Genomic DNA, 21,773 nt, shown 5'->3' with positions numbered 1-21,773 from the left:
ACGACCATATACTAATTGCCACTTTAGAAGAATTAGTCCATGAAAAATGAAAAATAGTATATTGCTTTTATTAACCAATGGTATATTTTATTATAATGGTAAAAGATTAATTCCTTTAGTTTTTTTATCTTTTATTAACAGCTTGTATTTTCCATAAAATCATTATGTTTAATTTTTCACATATTTGAACAATTTTGTAATTTTCTTTATGTTGAGAATTTAGTAAATCTCAATGTATGTCATCACCATTGTGGACTAAGAAGCTCCTGTTCTATTGAAGTTCTTGATTTCAAAGGTCTTACTAGAAATGGATGAGCTCCTAAAATATCTGAGACAAAGAGTTAATTTTAGACACATTTTTTTGGTATATTCAATTTTAGCCATATGATAGAACCTAATATAAGAATTCTCAATTGTACACGTTTATTATTTGAATTAACTAAATCTAACACATCCTTTAAGAATTTGAGAGTCCTAGTTAAGATGGAGAGATTGTTTTTTTGTATATATTCCCCCTTCATATATCTAATAAAGTGTTGGGTATTCTGAGGTATTTAGAAGAAGTCCTACATTAAGTAGAAATTGATGAGTTGAATAACATATGAATGGATTAATAAATAGGTTTAATGTCTTAAGATTTTGGGTTAAGATATGGTATTAAGCTCACTTAATACTTCTTTCAATGTGGTGTCTTTCGTTGATAACAATATAAACCAATATCGGTACAAGTAGATAGAGATCTAAATCTAGTGTATGTGATATTTGAAACTCACACTTAAATGAGAGATGATGTGTATTCTACGAATGAAGAAGAAGTTTTACATTGTGTAGAAATAGATCAGATGAGTTAAGAAACATATTAATGCATAGATCCATATACCTAATATCTTAAAGTTTTAAGTCAATATGTGATGTGAAACTCATTTATATAATTCATTAACTTAATCCATGAAAATGCTATAGTTCATGGACTAATATCTCCCAAATACAAAGATGGAGAAGAGGAAGATGAACATTTCAAGTTTATCAAGTTATAATCGAGGCATAATAGAACAAAAGCAAATGGTTGGTGAGTTAGAGATCAAAACCTAAACCTATGTTATATAATAATTATGCGGCCAATTATTAGTTACAAGTCCGGTATATCATGACTAATAATTGACTAATCAATTATTCATTACACACATTATAACTTCATATCACTAATATTATTCACTTAATATATTGTATTGAATATTTTGTTACATTTGGATCCTTAATTTTAATAATAAAATGCATATATTATCCATCATGTATGTTATATATATTATTAAAATATAGTTTGAACGCATATGTTCAAACAACATAATTTATTTTCTTCATCTCATAAAATTTTGAGTGAAATATCTATACATTATTGGTATAAAGATTTATATATAATTAATATACCATTCATTACTCATTTATATTTTTTTAGAGTTAATCATAATTAAACATAAATATAATAAATGATGCAGTAACAATGTATATATAATATAATTTGTTCATAAGTTATTATTTAAATTAAACACATTGTAGCAAGCTATCGTCCATCAGTGCATGCTCCTATTAATCATCATACTTTTATTAATGGGCAATTATTGCATTGACATTGTTCCGAGAGATATTGGATTCGTGAAGAGGAACAAACAATGTTCATATATAATGGTAATCAAGGAATCGAATCAAACCTCCTGTTGTTGTCATGCAACATTACAACATGAGCAATATCTAATGAATCACGATTTCAAAATGCCAACTTATTGATTTCGACATGTTCTTAGCAATAATGATGATGCTCGTATGTGTTAAGCTAAATATATAAATCCAAAGTTGTCAGCTCAGAGGGGATCAATTATATTAGACTCATGCATCTTGTGGGTTGTGACATTGTTCACATATATAATAAGAATGTTAATTAGTTAGTTAAGGCTGATAAGTGGTGAAATTAAACATTGAAAGTTTTAATCCGTATTTTAATCTCGTAATTGATGTTGTCTTTTTTATTTTCTTATTTAATCTCGTAATATAGATTTAAATTATTTATAGTATAATCTGTTGATGATATTCAACAACTTATGTGGATATAAATGATCATCATCTTTACAGACAATAATTGTGTAGTTTTCAGCATATCAATCATTTTAACATGTAACATAAAAATTTATTCTTTCCAAGACATCTTTCAAGAGAAATGGGGTTTTCACGTGTAGGGTTTCGTATTGGTTATTTCGAATAAGTATTTGATGTTCTAAATCATATTTTAATTTACATCAATAATAATGAATCAAAAACAAAAAATAATAAGTGTTTAAATTTTTTAATTGACATGTTTTCATGTGTACATATGGGATAATAAATTTTTGTTGAGTTATTTCCTTTGCTAATTCACAAGCATACACAAATGTTTTTTATCGTACAAATTTTTTATCATCTTTGATTTAACAATATATACGTTTTGTTACACTTGTATAATAAATGGCCAATCACAATTTTATAATTAATTCATGTTTCACACTCCATCATCCTAGATTCCACATATTTTAAATTTATATTTAGTTAACAACTTCATAAACTCATTTTGTGATTTGGTGCAAGAAGTGGTCCTTAGTGCTATATTAGAAGTGTAACATTTCCCTCTCCTTGATTTAACTCTCAAATAAGGGGAAGACTTTTCAAAGTCATCATTTCCCCTCCAAAACCTCACTTTCAAATAAGGCCTTCAGGAAAAAACAATGATGAAAAAATTATTGCTCTACTTCCTTTTTCAAACATATAAGGCTAGTGAAAATATTGTCTATTCCTAATATTTGTTTTTTAAAACAAAATAATCCTCATCACTTTAGGTTCCCTAATTAATTCCCTAAAAAGCTTTATCTTGGTTACTTTAAAAATGTCTCATCTTAAAATTTGTTTTAGGCTTAAAGATACACACCACTTGACCAATCTCTCCCCATACTTCTAAATCCTTCCATGCTAGAGACTATAAAAAACATATTCAATCAACATCTTTTTAATAAATATAATTGGGATCGAAACCTATAATGAGAACTATATGATTTTTAGTTGTAAGAAAACTTTACACGTTATGAATATGGGATTTAGTCAAATTCTCAATTCTCCTACCCTACTCTTTCAAAGTAGACCATAACTTGAACGTTGAAATGCCATATCTCCTCTCTTTGTTATTATCAAGTCAGAAGAAGCTTTTGTGTTCGACCACTCTCTGAATAAGATTGTGCTACTTTATAATTAATACTATCACATAATTAAAATAAATCTAATAACTAATAATTTAAATGAGTGGATGATATTATATTGGAGGTCTCTTTTGTGTACAATAAAATGAAAAACTTTAACATTCTCGACGACATTCATGAAAAAGAAAGCTTGACATATATGGGAAAAGATACCCAATACACTGCACATGTGAGCATGGTATCTTTTTTTGGTCTCCGTGGGCATTTCTTTCATCCACAAGACTCAAACCCGAGACATTGCTTAAAGTGAATCAAACATGTACTACTTGAACCAACACACGTTGGTACATGTGAGCATTGCATTTGAACTTTATAAATGTAAAGAAATATATAAATATATGAGCTAGTCAAATGAGAACAATTCTCATATAAAAATTGTGAGAACAATAAATCTTAGCATTTCAATCAATCATGAACGGTTATAATTAATAATTAGTTATTAGTCACATGATAATCATGTGTATGTTTCTTTTAATTTTAATTATGCAATCAAGATCAAGTGATCGATACGAAATGTTCTTATTTCTCACAGTAGCGCACTGTTCTCACGTGAGTAGTTCCTTATATATATATATTCAACCCGTTAATTTACTTTATTTTTTAATTTATAAAACATTCCTTTTTTATTATGACCTATTGGAATTTGTTGGGTTGATTTTTAATTAGAAAATATCTTGCACTCTATTCACATAAAAAGTATCTTGCACTCTATTCATTCATCATCACCATATCTCCGACTTCTTTCTACTTCACTTTCTCTAGTATATGTTTGCTTGTTATAATTATTGACTTGAGCATCAAAGGCTCATTTTAGGTACTCACCTAGGTAGTCTAAGACTGGGTTTGAAACTATTCAAACACTCTAAGATTGATTCCTAGATCAGTTAAAGCTCAATCCAACTCACTCAAGGTTGACATAGACACGGTTCAGTCAAGAAATATCACGACCACATCATCTAGCAACTAGATTAGAGATCAAGTTATATGCAATCATCCCTTAGATGAACGGTCCAAGTAAGTTTAGGTGAACATAAGCTGTTCACACCATAATCACATAATTATGAGAAGAATTGTATTTGTTATGGACAAATTTGGCTAGCTCACGGAATATAACAAATGCTAAAAATTTATTTCATAATTTAAAGTTGCATAATGATGTGAAATTGTGACTCCCATGAAAAATAGTTATATGCAACTCTGAATTGCTCCATTAAAGATATTCTTAAGCCTAAAATACCGCCCTTAGTATTGTCTTGGCTATAATAGTATCCTCTCCCCAATAGAATTATATATATCAACAACATTTTATTCTTTATAATAGTCAACAACAAGTTATTCTATGTCCCGATAAGTTTTACTTATTTTTGAAACTTTTACATGGACTGTTACATGAATTAACTTAGTCATGAAAAATGATTTTTTTTCTTTTTTGTCATCCATTCAAATATTACATATATATCTTACATATTAATATTTGTAATTATTAAAATAATTTTTATTTTAAATAAAAACAATGAAAATATAGAAAACTAAAACTATATTGTTTTTAAACTTAATTGTATTCCACACTTCTCTTACATTAAAAGTTATGTTTTTCAGTTTAAGGGAAAATTAGTGTAATTTATTAAGTGGAAACATGTAAGGAATACGAGTACTATGTTTAAGTCGAACTTAACAAATATGGATGCGATATGTAGATAGGAATGTAAAATTTTCTAGATTCTCGTGTTTAAATAACTGAGTCGGACATTAATAAATGATACTCAGCAACAAACACTTGGTGTGTGCATGTGGCCCACCACTCTAAAAGCACCAATTGATAATTTGATACTCTAATAATGAAATTAGTAAACCAAATAATTTTTAGAAAATGATTTTTTTTGTATCGATATCCTCACTTTTGAGTATGTAATTAATTTATTTTGAATATATGATTATTTTTTTAACAAGTTTTGTTTTGAGAAATTAAACTCTTAATATTTTAATTTTTTTTATAGATTAATAGAACCTTGTATTAGTAGACTAATATATTGCAGGTAGAAAATGGTTTATATACAGAGAGATAGAAAACGTGAGAATTTTTATAATGTCTATCAATTTGAGTGAGAAATGACAAGAATAAATAGTAAATTCATAGGACTTTTTCTTCTCCTTTTGTTAAAAAGGAAATCGAACTTTGGACTAACAAATCTTGTTATTGTTTCTGCTGTATAGCATTACTCATATTATTTCTTTATGATAGGCACAAGGCACAGAATAAAATTAAGGGCATGTATGGTTGAACTTCTATTTCTATATTATTATCTTTTGTACTATACCTTCTCCCTTTATTAAAAACTCAATCAAAAATTCACATTCATATCACTATCATAACCAATAACATCAACACCGTTTCCACTATCATCTAATAATTTTACTTTCCCTTTTGTTTTTTTCTGTTTTAAATATAGGAAGGAAGAGCTTGTTTCTGTTTACTTTAGAGTCTAATTACAAAGTTTGGTGGTTGGTTATTTTGTAGTTATTGGCTATGTGGGTTGCTCTTAATTGGAACCATGGTTGTGTATGTGTGCTTTTTCTTGACTCTTTGGGAATAATTCAAGTTAATTACCTTTGATTGTGCTGTTAATTTCTCTAATTTAGCATTAGTGCCAGTTATTTGTGTGATTAGGAGTATTTGGATTAAGATTTTGGAGTTTTAGGTTGTTAATTTGTTATTATGGAAGCTAGATTTGGAACAGAAGCATATAGTTATTATGGGATAGGTGATGGTTCCACTGATTTGAGAGGTTTGGGGAAGAGATCCACAGAGTGGGATTTGAATGAGTGGAGATGGGATGGTGATCTATTTTTAGCCAGCCGGTTGAATCCGACTGCGGCTGGTGGTGTGGGTGGGCAGCAGTTTTTCCCTCTTGGGTCAGGGATCCCTGTTGCTGCGGTTGGGGGTTCTGGTTCCCCCAACAGTTCTTCTTCCTGCTATGAGGAAGCAGATCTTGGGAATCAAAAAGGGAACAAGGAAGGGGAGAGGAAAAGGAGGGTAATTGTGTTGGAGGATGGTGGTTTGAATGAGGAGGCAGGTGCCCTTAGCTTAAAGCTTGGAGGCCGTGGAGAACCTTTGGCACATAGGGAGGTTGCAAGCTGGGATGGTGTGAATGGCAAGAAAAGCAGAGTCGGTGGAGGTACTTCGAATCGAGCCGTTTGTCAGGTGGAAGATTGTGGTGCAGATCTGACCAAAGCTAAAGATTATCACCGGCGCCATAAAGTTTGTGAAGTTCACTCCAAGGCTACTATGGCGCTTGTGGGAAATACAATGCAGAGGTTTTGTCAACAATGTAGTAGGTAATTTCATGAATTTGGCTGTTGTAGATTCCTCATTTAGTTGATCACAAAGTATTCGTTTCTATGTTTTTTCTGTGTATAAAGGAAATAAATGGTATTAGTTATACTACTATGATTAACAAGATCAGTGAAAAATGAAAATTATTTTTGAATGCCGAAAAATAACACATGAAGTTTGAAGCACAGCATTTCATGACATTCTTGTACTCTGTCAACAGGTTTCACTTGCTTCCAGAGTTTGATGAAGGGAAGAGAAGCTGTCGAAGACGTCTGGCAGGCCATAATAAACGTAGAAGGAAAACAAATGAGGAAGCTGTTCCAAATGGAAGTACACTCAATGATGATCACACTAGCAGTTATCTGTTGATAAGATTATTGAAGATACTTTCAAATATTCATAGTAAGTTTTTCATTAAACCTGTATCTTTGCAACTAGATCAACAGAGGAATCGGTCTGGTTGATTATTTTATATGGCATTTCCTTGTTTGTAAAAAAGGAAAGATATGCTATTAATTTAAACTATTTCTTACTATGCATAACAACTTCAGTAAGGTAGTTTGATCAAGTTGTAAATATGGCTTGTGAAAGCTGCATTTCTCAAAGATATATCGGCAAGACATGTTAACCTTGGTAGCCAGTATTGTGATTCGATTGATGTGATTCACACAAATCTTAAGCATGGTCTAACCTTGGTTTTTGCATGATAGTTAACTTTGCATAATTCACTTTCAGCTTATGTTAGTTTCCACTAATAAACATCTCCAGATACCTTGATGGACAAAGTATGGAATAAATATTCTTCTCCTTATTTATCAGATCTAAGATCTGTTTTCTCTCTCCCCTGATTAAAAAAAAACTAAATCAGGTCTCTGTCTTTCTGATCCCTTTGCCTGCTGGTTATTTGGTGGTTTCTAAATTAGCATATTTATTCATTCACCAGGCAATTAGGTTTTACACAGGCTGATTATTTTCATGACTGGTTAACTACAAGCATTGTGTCTCCACTGTAAAATGGAAAATCCTAGTCGCAATGAGTTCTTTTGTCAAGATAAAAAAATATTGGATTTTTTGGTATTGTAAGTACATATATTATAGTCTGACACCCCTGTATATTTATGCCAAATTGTTAAGTAAGCATAGGATATGAGGAACTTTGATGGAATGAAAATAGTTAAATGAACTTTATCTATACCTCCTATTAAATTGTCATGCATTGTGTATATCTCGTTATTCAATTGACCTCAGACATCAATGATTGGCCTCGTTAGGATGATATTAGAGTTACAGTAGTAGTGTCAATCATGTGTGTTGTTATGAGCATACGAGACTAATTATATTTATCGCAATGGGGCACTTGTGGATTGAAGAATATCGTGAGAATAATACTTGGGATTTTTAATGACATCTAATTGTGTTTGCTCAGTGAGAATCTTTCATTTTTTGTCTCTGATTGGTTTCTCCTATGCCTGGGGATTTCTAGGGATGGGTAATTGACATTTTTAATGAATCATAGCTGACAGGTCAAATCAGACTACGGATCAGGATGCGCTAACTCATCTTCTAAGGAGTATTGCTAGTCAGAATGATGAACAAGGGGGCAAGACCTTGTCTAACCTTTTGCAGGTACCAGAGAATTTGTTGAAAGAAGGGGGTTCATCTGGGAAGTCAGAGATGGTCTCAACATTATTCTCCAACGGTTCTCAAGGGTCTCCAACTGCTATAAGGCAACATCAAATGGTATCTGTGAGTAAAATGCAACAACAAGTGATGCTTACACATGATGTTAGGGTTATTGATCACCAAACTATATCATCTACTAAGCCCAGCATTACAAACAGCCCTCCATCTTCCTCAGAAGCCAGGGACAGTTCTGCTGGACAGGTTAAGATGAATAATTTTGATTTGAATGACATATATATTGACTCAGATGACGGCACAGAAGATCTAGAAAGATTGCCCATCTCTACAAATCAAGGGACTAGCTCTCTTGACTACCCATGGGCACACCAAGATTCTCATCAGTCAAGTCCACCTCAAACAAGTAGAAATTCAGATTCTGCATCTGCCCATTCCCTTTCTAGTTCTAGTGGAGAAGCGCAGGTATTTATATTTTGCTGCATTATTTAGACTTGGCTATTCTAATTGTCATTCCTATATGGTCTTTTTAATCAACTCAGGTGCAACTGAACAACCCAGAAGCAATAAATATTAAATTAAATATGTTATATATTGATATTGTCATAATTTAACTGCTACTTTTTCGTTTCCACCATTAGAGCCGCACAGATCGAATTGTTTTTAAACTCTTTGGTAAAGAGCCAAATGATTTTCCTCTAGTACTTAGAGCACAGGTACTTTATCTAAGACAACTAAGAGTGACTGATTTTCATTTCTTTCTTTTAAAATTTTATCACACTAAGGGTTTCAAATTTAATTGCCAGATTCTTCACTGGTTATCCCACAGTCCAACTGATATAGAGAGCTATATACGGCCTGGTTGTATTGTTTTGACCATTTATATGCGTCAGGATGAGGCTGTGTGGGATGAAGTAAGTTATTTCCTTCTAAAACCATTAACATGTGTACCTGGGTGTTTATTTTCTGTTCACAGGGACACTCCTGACCTTACACGACTTGGTTGCTTTTTTGCAGCTTTGCTACAATCTGAGTTCCAATTTGAATAGGCTGCTCAATGTCTCAGAGGATTCTTTTTGGAGAACTGGATGGGTTCACATCAGGGTGCAGAATCAAATAGCCTTCATTTTCAATGGTCTCTTGGCATGTCCTTGTTGTTAATTTGTTATTAGTGTTGAAGATAATAGGGGCCAGAAATTTAATTCATTAATCAATTGGGTCTATCAAATAAGTACATTAACGTCTAATAGTTTAAATTCTTTGCCGTTACAAGTTGTCTATGTCAAAGACATGTATCTACTATCTACATCTAATTTGTGTCTTTGCCACATGTATAACTTCGGTTGATGCAGTTGATTGAGTATTAATGCAACTTTATTGGGCTTCTAGTGTTGTCTACTTGTCTATATTGTCGTCGTTGTTATTATTGTTATTGTGGCTTGTGTATGAAGTAAGTTTATCATTCAGGATTAATAATATTGTAATTTTTGTACTGCAGGTCAAGTTGTCATAGATAAATCCCTACCTTTCAAAGGTAACAATTATAGCAAGATTTTGAGTGTCAGTCCAGTTGCTGTACCAGCATCGAAACAAGCTCAATTTTCTGTTAAGGGTGTCAACCTGATAGACTCTGCCACTAGGTAATCTTTATTGCTCTGTGCATTTTGAATCATTTGCATGTTGGTAAACTTTATAGGTACATGAATGGTTGGACCTACTTTACTTCCATTACTTTGTTTAAATATATGCATTTTGTTGTTGGGCTAGCATGTTATATGACCCTTAAAAATACTCTCAGGTTAATATGTGCTTTAGAAGGGAAATATCTTCTCTGTGAAGATGCTCATGAGTCAATCGATCAACACTCCAAGGAGCTTGATGAGATCCAGTGCATCCAGTTTTCATGTTCTGTCCCTGTGATGAATGGAAGAGGATTTATTGAGGTACTTTTTCTTTTGCTCTCACAAATTATCAACAAAAAAAGTAGACAGAGTATAAGGTTAGTTGTTTTCAATGAAGGGGATAAGCAAATTCCTCAAATTTTCCATTTTTACTTCTGTGGATACAATTCTATACACACTGGTCACTGTTGAGTGTTAGCGATATCATAACTCATAAACTTTATCATTTCAAAAGACAAAGATCTTACTGACATTTGTATGCGGACATTTACAATCCTGCTAAACTTCTAACTGAAGATGAAAAATGCTGCACTAGTGGTATGTGGCTGAACTTTATGTTTTCTACCTTTTTTAATTTGCCAGATTGAGGACCAGGGTTTGAGTAGCAGCTTTTTTCCTTTTATAGTGGCCGAGGAGGATGTATGCTCAGAAATCTGTTTGCTTGAGCCTCTATTAGAATTCAATGAAACTGATCCAGATACTGTTGGGACTGGAAAAATTGAAGCAAAATGTCAAGCCATGGATTTCATTCATGAAATTGGTTGGCTTCTTCACAGAAACCAAATGAAATCTAGGATGCTTCACTTGAACTCTAGTGCAGAACTCTTTCCGTTAAAACGGTTCAAGTGGCTCATGGAGTTCTCTATGGATCATGATTGGTGTGCAGTGGTGAAAAAGCTATTGAACCTGCTGCTTGATGGAACTGTGTATTCAGGAGACCACCCTTCCTTGTATCTTGCACTTTCAGAGATGACCCTCCTTCACAGAGCTGTAAGGAGAAATAGCAAGCAGTTAGTAGAGTTCCTTTTGAGGTATGTTCCTGAGAATATTTCTGATAAACTTGGAACTGAAGACAAGGCATTACATGGTGGAGAGAATAAGAGCTTCTTTTTTAAACCTGATGTTGCTGGTCCCGCTGGTTTGACACCTCTCCATATAGCAGCTGGGAAAGATGGTTCTGAGGATGTACTGGATGCTTTAACTAATGATCCTTGCATGGTAAATTTTCTGCTATTTTAAATAAATCACTGTGAGAATAGGTTCCCTTCAACATGTGAGGATTTCTTTGGAGTTTTTCGTCACTACATCACTATTTTGTTGTCCAATTCACTTTTTCGGCATAGCACCTGGGTATTGTGTGAATGACCATATTGATGAACCCCCATCCCCTGGTAGATTGGAAGAAAAAAGTCTTCAACATTATTTTCTTATATTGTCTGTCTGGTTGGAAATCTGGAGCATTGTGCACTCAGTTTAGTCTTGCATTAGTTTTTTATGGCAAAATGGTTTTTATGCAGGTGGGAATCAAAGCGTGGAAAAGTGCTCGTGACAGCACAGGCTCCACACCTGAGGATTATGCACGATTACGTGGCCATTATACTTACATTCACTTAGTGCAGAAGAAAATCAATAAGAAACAAGGACCACCACATGTGGTGGTTAAGATTCCCAGCACTGTGACAGAAAGCACTACAAACCAGAAGCAAAATGAGTCATCCACAACCTTTGAGATCGGAAAGGCTGAAGTAAAACGTGGCCAAGGTCTCTGCAAAGTTTGTGATACTAAATCATCTTGTAGAACTGCAGTAGGCAGGTCTTTGGTATATAGACCTGCAATGCTCTCAATGGTGGCCATTGCAGCAGTCTGTGTTTGTGTGGCCCTTCTGTTTAAGAGCTCGCCGGAAGTTTTATATGTATTCCAACCCTTCAGGTGGGAGTCATTGGAATTTGGTACATGCTAAGGTTCATTAACTTGAAACATAAAACACTTGATTCCTCATGAGGATGCATTAATATACTGAATGACTGAGATTTCCTGTAGGACTAGTTCTTTCTATTAATGGCTAATCTGTGCAACATTATTTACATATTTATTATCCTTCAATGGACTTCCTTGTAATGTGTATTGGATATTGACTCTTCTGAAACTCGATTTGGTAGAATCCTTTATATTTCAGTGTAATACTTTACCTGTATTTGAATATTAAGCCTTTATATATGAATAATAAGAGTCTGTTTTTATTAAATGTTGAGATTCTATAAGTACTAATTATATCAAATACAGATATGTGATTTCAACCGGTATTTCACTAGTGACCATAAAAATCGGGTTAATCACTTAATTGAACACTGAATGGAACTTTACTTATAGTTGTATTTGACATATTTATTTTAGCTTTATAATATACTAGCGTGTCAACATATATTTTATATATGTCGATCTGCATTTTATTTTATGATATTAAGTATTCAATTTTTATATATTTGTTTTTAGAATTATAATGTAATTTTTCATATTTGGTATATTTTTGTTATACTTACTTTTATATTTATTATAATGTCCAATTTAAGGTGAGATATGTGATTATTAGGTTAATGATAATTATATAGAATTATATAGTTTTTTATAGAAATTAAAAAAAGATAGGATTTTAAGATTTATTATGTTAATGGTGGTTATCAACGAGGTTGAGACTATTTTAAATTTAAATATTGTAGTAAAGTGCTCAAAAACTGCTTTTATTTAAGATTTTGTAAAATTGCAAGGTGAAATTTCAATTTGGAATATTCCCTTCTTTTAAATTGTTAGGTTTCCCCTCATTCTCAGACAGAAGCGATCTCTGATCGTCCTGAATCAATGCAACGTAAACATGAAAACTTGCATCTATCTTAAAATAACATTGCTCACAAGACAAATTAACACAACTTGTCATAATTAGTTTTGAATAAGGAATGATAATAATTAAATACAAACTATGTTTGAAGAAGTTGGAACATTATTAAAAGGCAACTAGAAGATCGGTGGGATTTAAGCCAGAATGATTGATGTGATGTGAAATGCACTCATTCAAATTGGTCTCATTCTAGTTTTCAGATGTTAAAGAAGCCCTTTAATGTTAAATTGAAGTTATTTAATCCTTTTAAAGGAGAGAAAAAGATATATACACATACAGTGTACAAGATTTATACATTATTATTGTATCATCCACCATTGATGTTTAATTATTATTGATTTTTCTAAAAAAGTAATTCAAATCAGTGTACAGATTTTACACTCTTTAAACAAATAATCATTTTTCACTTGAAAGTTACTCATAATTAAAAACAGGTGACTCTGGTTATAAAAATGTATTTGCGGTGAACGTGGATCGAACACGTGACCTTCAGATCTTCAGTCTGACGCTCTCCCAACTGAGCTATCCCCGCTTTTTAACAATGAATTGATATAATCTTATATATTGTATTCTAATTTTGACTGTGACGTGTTGGAATAGAAATAGGACGAAAGAGTGTTGGTTATCTTGTTATTCGTTTCTCTCTGTTAGCGACGGGACAATCTCACCTAAAAATGGGAGGAACCTCTAGTTTCAAGGACGAGCATACCTTTGGTGAGTGTGATTTCGTATTTTTTTTGTCCTAATCACTTGTTAACCTAATATTTTAATCATAAATTTTATGCTTATTTATTTATTATTATTATTTTTGGGTTGATCTTGTTGTGTGCCATGTGCGCAGAACACAGGCTTGAGGAATCGCGCGATATTGTAGCCAAATACCCCGATCGAGTTCCCGTAAGGCCTTCATATATTTTGATCATGTTTTTCCTTTAAATTATCACTTTAATTAAATCAATATTGGTTTTCTAAATATCTATATACGGTTTAGGGATAGATCTGATAGATTTATGTTGTTGTTGTTGTTGTTCAGGTGATTGTGGAAAGATATGTGAAATGCGACTTGCCTGAGTTGGAGAAGAAAAAGTAAGATCACATGCCAACAATTTACAAATTTCATTTACTTTGCTTTGTTACAATAGTAAAGCTATCATCTTCTTGTATTTACATTTTTATTGAATCATGTTGCAAGTACAAATTGAATTAGGATTAGATATGGTTACAATTCATATACATCAAACTTAATAAGTATTTCAGCTGCACATTCATTAAGTTGTTTATCTCATCTTAGTTTGTCAATGTTGGTGTAATTATTTTTTTGGGTTTTTAGCTTTAAGCAATGAAGTCTATAATTGCTGGGCTGTTTTTTTTTCAAAACAGTTGTTTTTTTCCCACAAGTTAAGGTTGAGACTATGTGGATCAAATGACATTGTGTTCTATCAAAATCCAAAACTTTTGATTAGGCATTTAAGTCTAAATTTTTCCTCACTGTTTCACCTGGAGTTTTTCTTACTCTTCCTCTCCTTCTGATCACAAGACCATCTTCCATTTGATCAACTAACTCTGGTTTCGATTGATCTTATTCTCACATGGTCAAACTATCTTAGGCTTGTTTTTCCCTTAACATGTTTCACTTCTGCTTTCCGTGTACATTAATTTTTGGTCTTATCTTTTCTTGTATCTCCACTGGTCTAACATAGCATTCTGGTTTCAGCCACACTCAGATTATGCTCTCATTGGCTCTTTACAGCCCGACATTCATCATCATATATAGAGTATTGTTTGGTCTTATGTAAGGGGACCTTTCCTTTTAGATTGATAGGTACCCTTTTCTATCACAAATAACACATGAAACATTCATCATTTCTACCACCAATTTCAAATTCGATGATTTACATCTTCCTATATTTCTCCACAACTTTGTATGGTAGTCCAAGGTGCCTAAACTTTGTGATTGGAATATGGTGATCCCTAATTTTAACTTCTAAAATGAGGTTTTTTTATTTTATTTTTTATTTAAACAAAAATGATAGCAGGGAAAATTTAAATCTAGTAAAGTGCCAAAATCTTTCTTGGTCAGTCCACTCCTTTGAAGCATTATGTTTTGGTTTGTTCTCTACGTTTCTTCCTTTGAAATGTTGATTTAGCTAACATGAATGGGAATGAATGAAATCAAGTCCAGAGTAAGTGGAAATGATATAGAATAGTGATTCAACTTGTATTACTGCTAATTAGATCAAATAACTCAGTTTACTATCTCTTGATATGTGCTATTGGCTTTATCTTTCTGATAGATACCTTGTTCCCCGAGACTTGTCTGTTGGGCATTTCATTCACATTTTGAGTTCCAGACTTACTCTGCCTCCTGGAAAAGCTCTATTTGTATTTGTGAAGAATACTTTGCCTCAAACTGGTAAACATGCGTTATAAGCCAATGATTTATTTCTTTGCTTCTTCTTCCATTTTGTTGTTATTGTGCTCAAAGTTGTGTTTGTGATTATCTGCAGCTAGCATGATGGACTCTGTTTATGAATCATTCAAGGACGGGGATGGATTTCTGTACATGTACTATAGCACTGAGAAAACCTTTGGCTAAGTACATTAATGTAAAATTGTAAACTACTAAACTCATCCCATTTGAAGCTATTAAACTCTGTACACTGTTGTATATAGCACTGACATTGTAAAATACTTCTTGTATTGGATAACTCTGTACCTTTCACAATGTTATATTCTGATTAGCCTTACTGAACATTTGTTTATTGCATGCATATAAGAAAAATGCATTACTCATACATTCTTTTAATTAGCTATCCATATATACATTATTCATACATTCTTTTAATTAGCTATCCATACATGCATTTAAAAAAAGAAAAGAATATGTCATTCATACATTATCTTATTTATTTATATATTCATTCATTCACTAATGCATCAAAAAATATATAATTCATGCATTTATTCATTCATATATAAAAAACACATATAACTCAAATATTTATTTCTTCATTGATGCATTCTATTACTCATTCATACATTCAAAAGAAAAATACATTATTTAAATACTCATCGACTTATTTATTCGTTCATCACATTAAAAAAATCTTCATTAAGTGGCTTATGCATTTATTCATTCATTCAATTATCCATGCATACATTATTCATATATTTTTCTACTTATTTATTCATTAATTCATGCATATATGCATTTTAAAAAATAAATAAATAAATGATACGTTCATTCATACACTCAATCATTACAGAAAAAAATTCATTCATGCATTCAGAAAGAAAAGTAATTATTCATTGACTTAGGCATTCATTCATGCGAAAAAAATTATTAAGCATTCATTCATTCATGTATACATGCAATTTAAAAAATAAACATATTACTCATACATACATTCACTTATACATACATTCATCAAAAAAGTAAAAATAAATCATTCAAAATATTATATTTCACGCATTACCATAACATACATTTTAATTTCGTTGCTTTCATTGTCGCAAACCTTCTCATCTTGTCATAAAAAGAAAAAACATTTCATACACATTCTCATAGCCTTCATGCATTCAAAGTCTCATACATCATTAAAAAATCAATCATGTGCATGCATCATATACTTTAAAAATACTAGTCTCACATCATTCATACATCAAAGCATAAATGAAATGCATCATCATTTTAAAATATAGCTTAAGGTCGACATCACTTGCATTTCATGTATCATTTTGAGTAATAAGTTGCATCCCAATTCAATATAACATGATAAATAAATAAAAATCCACTTTATACACATCATGCATCAATAAGAAATTATTTTTATGCATGCATTTCATAATCTCATTATTAATGACACTCACCAATTGAAGACTAGTTATTAAGAATAATATTATTAGATTCGACTAAAAGCAAACAATATAAAACTGAACACAAAAAACTCCCAATTTTTGGTTGAAATCATACTCGATAAGGCATTGACTTCAACTCCATTTAAAAAAGGGAGACCAATTTGAAAAATTCTCATTAGATGATCTAGTCAAGGCCAAACCCATCTCACACTTACCCAGATTTGCTTTTTCATGAATAAAAATTTACTTTTAGCTACACATCTTTTTAATAAGTATATACTAATGCATTGATCATATAAATTTCATCATCTGATACCTCACCTTACTAACTTCATTGACCATATTTATCCAAAGAACACATAACCAAATAAACCCAAATAAAATTAATTTATGCATTAATATGAGATATTTGACTAAAAAATAACATTAGCATGATGCAAATGTAAGAACAAAAAAATGGCATATATCTTCAAGCAAATTTTTCTAATGACACAAGACATTTTTTTTTTGTAATTCCTAAACACCATGGAGAAGATAATTTGAGCTCAGACATCATGAGAGAAGATAAATTTTGAATAACCCTTAATATTTCAATAACCCGGGGAGGGTAGCTTTTCAACAGTTTTCTTTGACATTCATTTATTAAAGAAAAATATTCTTTTACATCAATCATTTGACCGAAGGATAAGAAAATACAAAGAACGTTCCTTGCTAAAAAAATATAAAAAGAAGTAAAAAAAAAAAAAGACCATTGGGAATCCTCAATTAATATCTCACGCAAAAGGTAGGGCAAAAGTGCAATATCAATTATCACAAAATAAATCCTTCATGAAAAATTATCGCCTTAATCATATGTCATCTTTATCAAAACCTGAAAAATTCTCTTAATAGTTGAATGTCTTGGTTGAAAAATGTTGAAAATAGGATAAAGAAGAAAGGTGAATGGTAGGTATGTGAAACACAAGTTTTGAGCATTATATCATTTTCTTGAAAACCCTAGCCAAACCACATTACAAGCTTAAAAAACATTGTCGATGACTTATTTGCCTAAGATGTGTATCATGACAAAAAATACCGACTCCACAAATCTTGTAAAAATTTGATAAAATATCTCATTTTAATGCATAAGTTAAAATTCATTATCATCATCATATCAACACAAGCTCCAAAACACAAATTAAATATCATCAACCACAATCAAATCTCAACCATCTATCCTTCATAACTTCACCATCACTCATAAGCCAAAGACAAATTGAATTCTATCATAGTCATCATCACAATTACTATTAGTCAAACCCAAATTGAATTCTATAATTATCATCACCACCATGTCTACCCAATTCAAACGCTAATTAAATTTTGTCATTACCACCATATCACATCTCATAGTCAAAACACTTACCAAACTTTGCATGATAATTGTTTTCAAAAAAGTTATGCATGAAATAAAGAGCACTAAAAGCAAAGGAAAACTGGAAGTCTCTCAAACTGTGGCAAATTTTAAGATGATTCATGTTCTAAAGTCTTACAGTCCAAGTTTACCAAATCAATTTGAATAGAAGAATGACTTGGATTATCTCACACTAGGGTAGTGGAAAGTCACAAGAAGCCCAAACTGGGGCAATTTTTGGAGTTGATCTCATTTTCTTGTGAAAGTTTATAAAAAGCCCAAAACTGGGGCAATAGTGAAGTGACTTTTCTTAACTCCAAATTGATTCAATCAAAATAAGTCAAAATGCCTCGAGTAAGGAGAAAGTTTTAAGTTATCATCTTCAAATATGTCTTCAACAACGACTCACATCGGGGTATTCACAAAAAAAAAATTATACAAAAGAGTGTTAGGTTAAAAACTCACGTGGGCAATCCAGAAAAATGTGAGGGGTCCTAAGTCGAAAACCTATTAAGGCGACTTGAGATCGTAATAAAATGAGAGAATTTCCGACATATGCCTACATATGGTATTCTAGGTAAAAATTACGGAAAATTAAATGAACATCCCAAGTTAAAGACTTGCTACTGCATATCATCAGTCATCCAAACTGGGGCAACCTTTTGGAGAATCTAAGTTGTAGCCTCTTGAGTGAAGACAAGAATTTATAAAAGACACACTAGGGCAATTTTTGTTGTTACAAAAAGCATCAACATTTTCGAGAAAAATTTCATGCAAGCCTACATAGGAGCAAAATAGCTAGGTTCAATCATTGTCTTCAAGGCCATATCGGGGCGGTTTATGGATGTCCTTAAAGGAAAGACATCTTCAATTCAAGTAAACGGTGAAAGACTTTGATGGTACCAATCAACATCAAACAACAATGACCACTTCAGTGGAGTCTACAAAGGTTGATGATAAATGTATGTAGTCATATCCTATAATTTGTCATTTGAGAGGTTGTTTCCAGAAATTTGAATATATGACCTCTAAATCATAAGGCAACCTTACTATTGAGTCCAGTTCATCCTCATTTTTGAATGAATGCTTTAAACTAACTAAAGAAAAGAAAAATACCTTAACTTGAATTTAGTACCACTAAAAAGTAGCTAAACTAAACAAATAAGTAAATGTTGAGGTAAAATAACAAGCCTGTAGTTTTATATAAATCTCAAAACAAAAATGTGATTCTAATCATTGCATTAAATATAGACAAAAGTTGAGCAAGGGTGTGTGTATTCACGATGCATTTCATCAAATCAATGATGTATTCACCCTTACTTACTCCCTTGGTGTTATCATCTAAAACATTTGTGTTTGGTAAGTAAGCAATGATGGCTTGTGCACGGTTGCCTGGTCCTTTCCTCCTTTACTTGTAAAGGAATGCCACCACTTAAACAATCAATTTAAGTTTATCAATTGGTAGGATATATATGAAGCAGTCAAATAGTAGAAAAACTCTCCCTGGGCTAAAGTTGGTGACTTGGTATAGGTAGCAGCCTATAGTCATTACTCTTTCCAAACATTCAATAAACTTACCATCAAAAACAAAAGAAGTGTTGCCATTTCTTAAGAAATTAACCAAAATAAGTGTTCAAAGGCAGACAACTTCAACTATATACTGTCAATTATCGCAGTCTACAGCTACACACGTTTTGATTGCCAAAAAGTAAAACCTACCAACACCTTCACAATTGTCTCTTCATATTTCCCAACCTATATATGTATTCACAAATGCACAAGTTCTCTCCACCTCACCTTAATTACTAGCCAACATATATACTAAAACACCACTTTCTTCCTTCTCCTATCACTTCTTTTCTGCAGCATTAAATACCAATTATTATATTGTCCTAATCTTAGTTCTGTTTAATCCTCGCTGCCATTTAAAAATTATAACAATGGGTAGTACTATATACATGCATGTAACGTTCTCTACCTTGGTTCTAATTCTCTCAGTTTCATCATCGGCCTCAGCATCTTTGAAGGTGGATTTCTATAAAACTTCATGTCCATCTGCTGAGACAATAGTGAGAAGAGCTGTTAATAAAGCTGTTTCTCTCAACCCGGGCATGGCTGGTGGCTTGATTAGAATGCATTTTCATGATTGCTTTGTGAGGGTAAGTTCATACTCATAATTTCAATGGTACTTATAATGGTTTTAAATTGCTATTATGTTACATGTAATTGCAACAAAATGTAGTCAATGTGACCGTAATTGTAGTCGCAATATAGTTACAAAGACTTCAAAATCGCAAATCAAAACCTACTGCTTATATTAGTTCAACTCATTCATTAGCATGCATATATCTAAAATCAAATTGTCCTTGTTAAACAGGGTTGTGATGGTTCTGTACTACTAGAATCCACACCAGGAAACCCAGCCGAGAGAGATCACCCAGCCAACAATCCAAGTTTGCGTGGCTTCGAGGTGATAGAAGAAGCTAAGGCTCAAATAGAAGCAGCATGTCCTAACACCGTGTCCTGTGCAGACATTGTTGCTTTCGCAGCACGAGACAGTGCTAGCAAAGTTGGTGGCATAAACTACAATGTTCCATCAGGACGCAGAGACAGTCGTATATCTATTCAGGACGATGTTGTAGGAAATCTTCCACCACCAACCTTCAATGCTGATCAGCTTATTAGTACTTTTGCCCAAAAAGGGTTATCATTAGATGAAATGGTAACACTTTCAGGAGCACATTCTATTGGTGCATCACATTGTTCCTCATTCTCGAACCGCTTATATTCTTTTAATGCTACACATCCTCAAGATCCCTCTATGGACCCTAAGTTTGTTACATTGTTGAAAACAAAGTGTCCATCAAAATCAAGCAATGGTGATAACACCGATCCAACGGTGGTCCTTGATGCTTCCACACCGAACCGTTTGGATAATAAGTACTATAAGGAAGTGAAGAACCACCGTGGTTTGTTGACCTCAGATCAGACATTGTTAAGCAGTGGTTTGACAAGGCAAAAGGTGCTAAACAATGCGAAATATGGTTCAAGTTGGTCAAAGAAGTTTGCCAAAGCAATGGTGCGTATGGGTTCTATACAAGTGCTAACTGGCTCGGAAGGAGAGATTAGGAAGCATTGCAAGGTTGTTAATTCAGTGTAGTTGCATTCTTTTACTACAAAACATACAAGTCAATTTGTGCAGCATAAATGTAAAGATATGCTGTGGATTTTTTTATTTCATTCAGTTTTTTCTCTGAACAAAAATATGTTTGGTTTATTCTTTGACCTTTGTATTGTAATCATTCTTTTAGCTTTGAGTTATAAATGGAAGCCGTGAAGAAAGTAATAAGCTACTTTGTTTGAATTGCGTTGAATCCTTTAAGAGTTGAGTACTGTAATTTTGTTTTATTTATTTATCTTGACACGTATTTTAAAAACTCATTTAAAATTTAATGGACAATTAAAAGTTTGCCTTATTGTCAAAATAACATCTTTTTGTTAAAAGTTTACAATTGCATTCAAATTTGGTAGCCGACTGGTTATCTATATAATTGAATTGTTCAATTGGATTTGGCAAAAAAGAAAGAGAGAAAAATAAGTCCAAATTGTTCACATATCAAACATTGATAGAAGTTATGGTTGAGTTAATGAATTGAGCTTAGACTATTCTACTAAACTTAGAATATGCAAATTGGA

General features: G+C 32.3%; 3 protein-coding genes and 1 non-coding gene across 4 annotated transcripts; 3 read left to right on the top strand and 1 right to left on the bottom strand.

Moving 5' to 3' along the window:
• LOC109336004 (squamosa promoter-binding-like protein 1) lies at window positions 5,610–12,145 on the top strand. The gene is made up of 10 exons (XM_019572324.1): window positions 5,610–6,614; window positions 6,833–7,014; window positions 8,129–8,715; window positions 8,892–8,966; window positions 9,057–9,164; window positions 9,268–9,385; window positions 9,749–9,890; window positions 10,049–10,193; window positions 10,515–11,150; window positions 11,450–12,145. The coding sequence occupies exons 1-10, from the start codon at window positions 5,995–5,997 to the stop codon at window positions 11,891–11,893; spliced, it is 3,057 nt and encodes a 1,018-aa protein (XP_019427869.1). The 5' UTR covers window positions 5,610–5,994; the 3' UTR covers window positions 11,894–12,145.
• Window positions 13,286–13,358, bottom strand: TRNAF-GAA. The gene has a single exon. It is a non-coding gene; the product is annotated as a tRNA-Phe (tRNA).
• On the top strand, window positions 13,410–15,556 carry LOC109336697 (autophagy-related protein 8i-like). The gene is made up of 5 exons (XM_019573451.1): window positions 13,410–13,540; window positions 13,668–13,723; window positions 13,860–13,912; window positions 15,121–15,239; window positions 15,334–15,556. The coding sequence occupies exons 1-5, from the start codon at window positions 13,501–13,503 to the stop codon at window positions 15,420–15,422; spliced, it is 357 nt and encodes a 118-aa protein (XP_019428996.1). The 5' UTR covers window positions 13,410–13,500; the 3' UTR covers window positions 15,423–15,556.
• On the top strand, window positions 19,770–21,399 carry LOC109336698 (peroxidase 5-like). The gene is made up of 2 exons (XM_019573453.1): window positions 19,770–20,236; window positions 20,455–21,399. The coding sequence occupies exons 1-2, from the start codon at window positions 20,018–20,020 to the stop codon at window positions 21,235–21,237; spliced, it is 1,002 nt and encodes a 333-aa protein (XP_019428998.1). The 5' UTR covers window positions 19,770–20,017; the 3' UTR covers window positions 21,238–21,399.

This window comes from Lupinus angustifolius, chromosome LG20 (assembly GCF_001865875.1).
Source record: "Lupinus angustifolius cultivar Tanjil chromosome LG20, LupAngTanjil_v1.0, whole genome shotgun sequence".
NCBI lineage: Eukaryota > Viridiplantae > Streptophyta > Magnoliopsida > Fabales > Fabaceae > Lupinus > Lupinus angustifolius.
The sequence above is the reverse complement of the archived record's forward strand: the minus strand, read 5'-3'. Positions and strand labels throughout refer to the sequence as shown.